Source organism: Rhinoderma darwinii, chromosome 6, assembly GCF_050947455.1.
Source record: "Rhinoderma darwinii isolate aRhiDar2 chromosome 6, aRhiDar2.hap1, whole genome shotgun sequence".
NCBI lineage: Eukaryota > Metazoa > Chordata > Amphibia > Anura > Rhinodermatidae > Rhinoderma > Rhinoderma darwinii.
The window spans coordinates 146,627,744-146,631,334 of record NC_134692.1 but is presented as its reverse complement, the minus strand read 5'-3'; the positions used below and the strand labels follow the sequence as shown (position 1 = coordinate 146,631,334).

Here is a 3,591-nt window from a genome sequence, read left to right as displayed (position 1 = left end):
AGTGTAGGAATAGAGAGCAACCATTGTGTGTAGCAAAGCGCCCCTAGTGTAGGAATATAGAGCAACCATTGTATGTAGCACAGCACCCCTAGTGTAGGAATATAAGAGGAACCATTATATGTAGCACAGCGCCCCTAGTGTAGGAATAAAGAGGAACCATTGTATGTAGCACAGCACCCCTAGTGTAACAATAGAGAGCAACCATTGTATGTAGCACAGCGCCCCTAGTGTAGGAATATAGAGCAACCATTGTATGTAGCACAGCGCCCCTAGTGTAGGAATATAGAGCAACCATTGTATGTAGCACAGCGCCCCTAGTGTAGGAATATAGAGCAACCATTGTATGTAGCACAGCGCCCCTAGTGTAGCAATAAAGAGCAACCATTGTATGTAGCACAGCGCCCCTAGTGTAGGAATATAGAGCAACCATTGTATGTAGCACAGCGCCCCCTAGTGTAGGAATATAGAGCAACCATTGTATTTAGCACAGCCCCCTAGTGTAGCAATAGAGAGCAACCATTGTATGTAGCACAGCGCCCCCTAGTGTAGGAATATAGAGCAACCATTGTATGTGGCACAGCGCCCCTAGTGTAGGAATAAAGCGCTACCATTGTGTGTAGCACAGCGCCACCTACTGGAGAAATATAGAGCAAACACTGTGTGTTGCACAGCCCCCGTGGTAGCGGGTACAGAGCTTCCTCTGTTTTAAACACAAATCTCATACTATTTAGATAATAATTTGCTTAGAATTATCATAATTTACCCAGTGTGAACTGATTCAATAACGGCAGAACTTCTCTCGCAGCAAATAATGAAGATCCATCGTGTGTTTATTTCTTCATGGACAGAAAGTAGACGGCAAAAAAAGATCACAAAGAATAAGAAGCAACAAAGAAGATGAAATCAGGACAAAACAATGGCAGCTGCTCATGACATCACCACGAGTAGGCGGGGCTAACGTCTGATGATCTCATAAAGCTGCAAGTGGTGGATATTGGGACTGTTACTTCTAGACTGTTATATTAAGCAATGCCATGGTCAAGTTACTGATGATTGACTGAAGTTCGGAGGTCGCCGTGGTGCCATCAGGCGCTGTAGTCCCCGGTGCATGAGCCTTGTTAACACTCAACACTATGATGACAATGATCATAATAATTGCTATAAGAAAGATGAGGCCGAGCCAGCAGAGACGATTCTGGAAGAGGAAAGAACATGATTGTTACCTGGGGGCATTCAGCAGAAAACCAGCGAAGAAATGACTCGATATAACAATACGGGCGACTGTGGCCGACGTTACACCCATGGAGCGCGAGCGCATCCCGTCCATAGAGAAGCCAAACCAACACCCCAATGGTCACTGCTCTACCCTCTGCCATCGTCAGTGCCCCATCAGCTATTACCGTCAGTGCACCACCTACAAGTTATTGCCCCACGCTCTACCACAGTCGCTGACACATCCGTTACCATGGTCCCTGCTCCACCCCATACCACATCTACTGCCCCACGCTCTACTGCCCCACGCACTACCATATCTACTGCCCCACCCTCTACCACATCTACTTCCCCACACTCTACTACATCTACTGCCCCACCCCACACCACATCTACTGCCCCACGCTCTACCACATCTACTGCCCCACCCTCTACCACATCTACTTTCCCACCCTCTACCACATCTACTGCCAAACCCTCTACCACATCTACTGCCCCATCCTCTACCACATCTCACCCTCTACCACATCTACTGCCCCACCCTCTACCACATCTACTGCCCCACCCTCTACCACATCTCACCCTCTACCACATCTACTGCCCCACCCTCTACCGCATCTACTGCCCCACCCTCTACCACATCTACTTCCCCACCCTCTACTACATCTACTGCCCCACCCTCTACCACATCTACTTTCCCACCCTCTACCACATCTCATTTCCCGCCCTCTACCACATCTACTGCCCAACCCTCTACCACATCTACTGCCCCACCCTCTACCACAGTCGCTGACACATCCGTTACCATGGTCCCTGCTCCACCCCATACCACATCTACTGCCCCACGCTCTACTGCCCCACGCACTACCATATCTACTGCCCCACCCTCTACCACATCTACTTCCCCACCCTCTACCACATCTACTGCCCCACGCTCTACCACATCTACTTCCCCACCCTCTACCACATCTACTGCCCCACGCTCTACCACATCTACTTCCCCACCCTCTACCACATCTACTTCCCCACCCTCTACTACATCTACTGCCCCCACCCTCTACTACATCTACTTCCCCACCCTCTACTACATCTACTGCCCCACCCTCTACCACATCTACTGCACCATCCTCTACCACATCTACTGCACCATCCTCTACCACATCTACTGCCCCACCCTCTACCACATCTACTGCCCCACCCTCTACCACATCTACTGCCTTACCATCTACCACAAACACCGACCACCCTCTACAGCGGTCACTGCCCCACTCTTTACCACATTTACTGCCCCATCCTTTACCACCGTCACTGCCCCACACTCTACATGGTCACTGCCTTCTCTCTACCATGGTCACTACCCCACCCTCAACCACGGTCACTACCCCACCCTCAACCATGATCACTACCTTCTCTCTACCACGGTCACTACCTCACCCTCAACCACGGTCACTACCTTCTCTCTATCATGGTCACTACCGTCTCTCAACCAGGGACACTACCCCACCCTCAACCAGGGACACTACCTTCTCTCAACCAGGGACACTACCACACCCTCAACCATGGTCACTACCTTCTCTCTACCACAGTCACTATTTTCTCTCTACCACGGTCACTACCTCACCCTCTACTACGGTCACTAGCCCACCCTCTACCACGGTCACTACCCCACCCTTTACCATGGTCACTACCTTCCCTCTGCCATGATCACTCCATCACTGGGGATGAGGCTTACCAGATTATATATCAGCAAGACTGACCTCAGACATAAAGATTATTATTAAAGGGGTTTTCTAAAATTGGAAAAAACAATTGGCCAAGGGGGGAAATGCTATAAAATACCAAAATACCTATTACTCACCTGATAAATCCCCCGCCGTTCCAGCTCCGGTGTTTTGGTGGTACCTGCCGGTATTTGTTTACTTTGCTGCAGCGATGATCTGCCTGTATACCCACGTGACCGCTGTATCCACTCACTGGCTTCAGCAGTCTCAGGTCATGTGCCTCTGAGGCCAATGATTGGCTGCAGCAGAGCAAACAAAAACCGTCAGGGAACCCCTGGAGCGGCGGCGCTGGAATAGCAGGGGATTTATCAGGTGGGTAATGGGTCTTTTGGTATTTTCTAGCATTCCGTCCCCTTGGCCAAATCTTTTCCCATCTCAGAAAAGCCCATTAACTACCTGAATGACAGGAATTAATGAGGACCCTCATGTCTGTTCTAGATTACTTCCAACTAATGGAAATGTACAGGCACAGATGTTTTTTAAATTGTTGAACTATTGTTGAACAATGGGAACGCAGCGTCTATTCAGGTGACAAGCAGGAAAACACATGAGCAGCGGCGTAGAGTGAGATCAGCGGCACTGGCAATAACTCTCCACA

At 49.7% G+C, this 3,591-nt stretch overlaps 1 protein-coding gene across 1 annotated transcript in view; it reads right to left on the bottom strand.

The window, feature by feature from the left end:
• Window positions 1–809: 809 nt before the first annotated feature.
• The window catches only part of LOC142656107 (uncharacterized), a 28,595-nt gene continuing 25,813 nt past the window's right edge, over window positions 810–3,591 (bottom strand). The window contains exon 6 of the mRNA XM_075830994.1: window positions 810–1,195. Coding sequence (XP_075687109.1) covers window positions 1,010–1,195 — 186 coding nt within the window. The 3' untranslated portion in view covers window positions 810–1,009. The remainder of the gene's footprint in view (window positions 1,196–3,591) is intronic.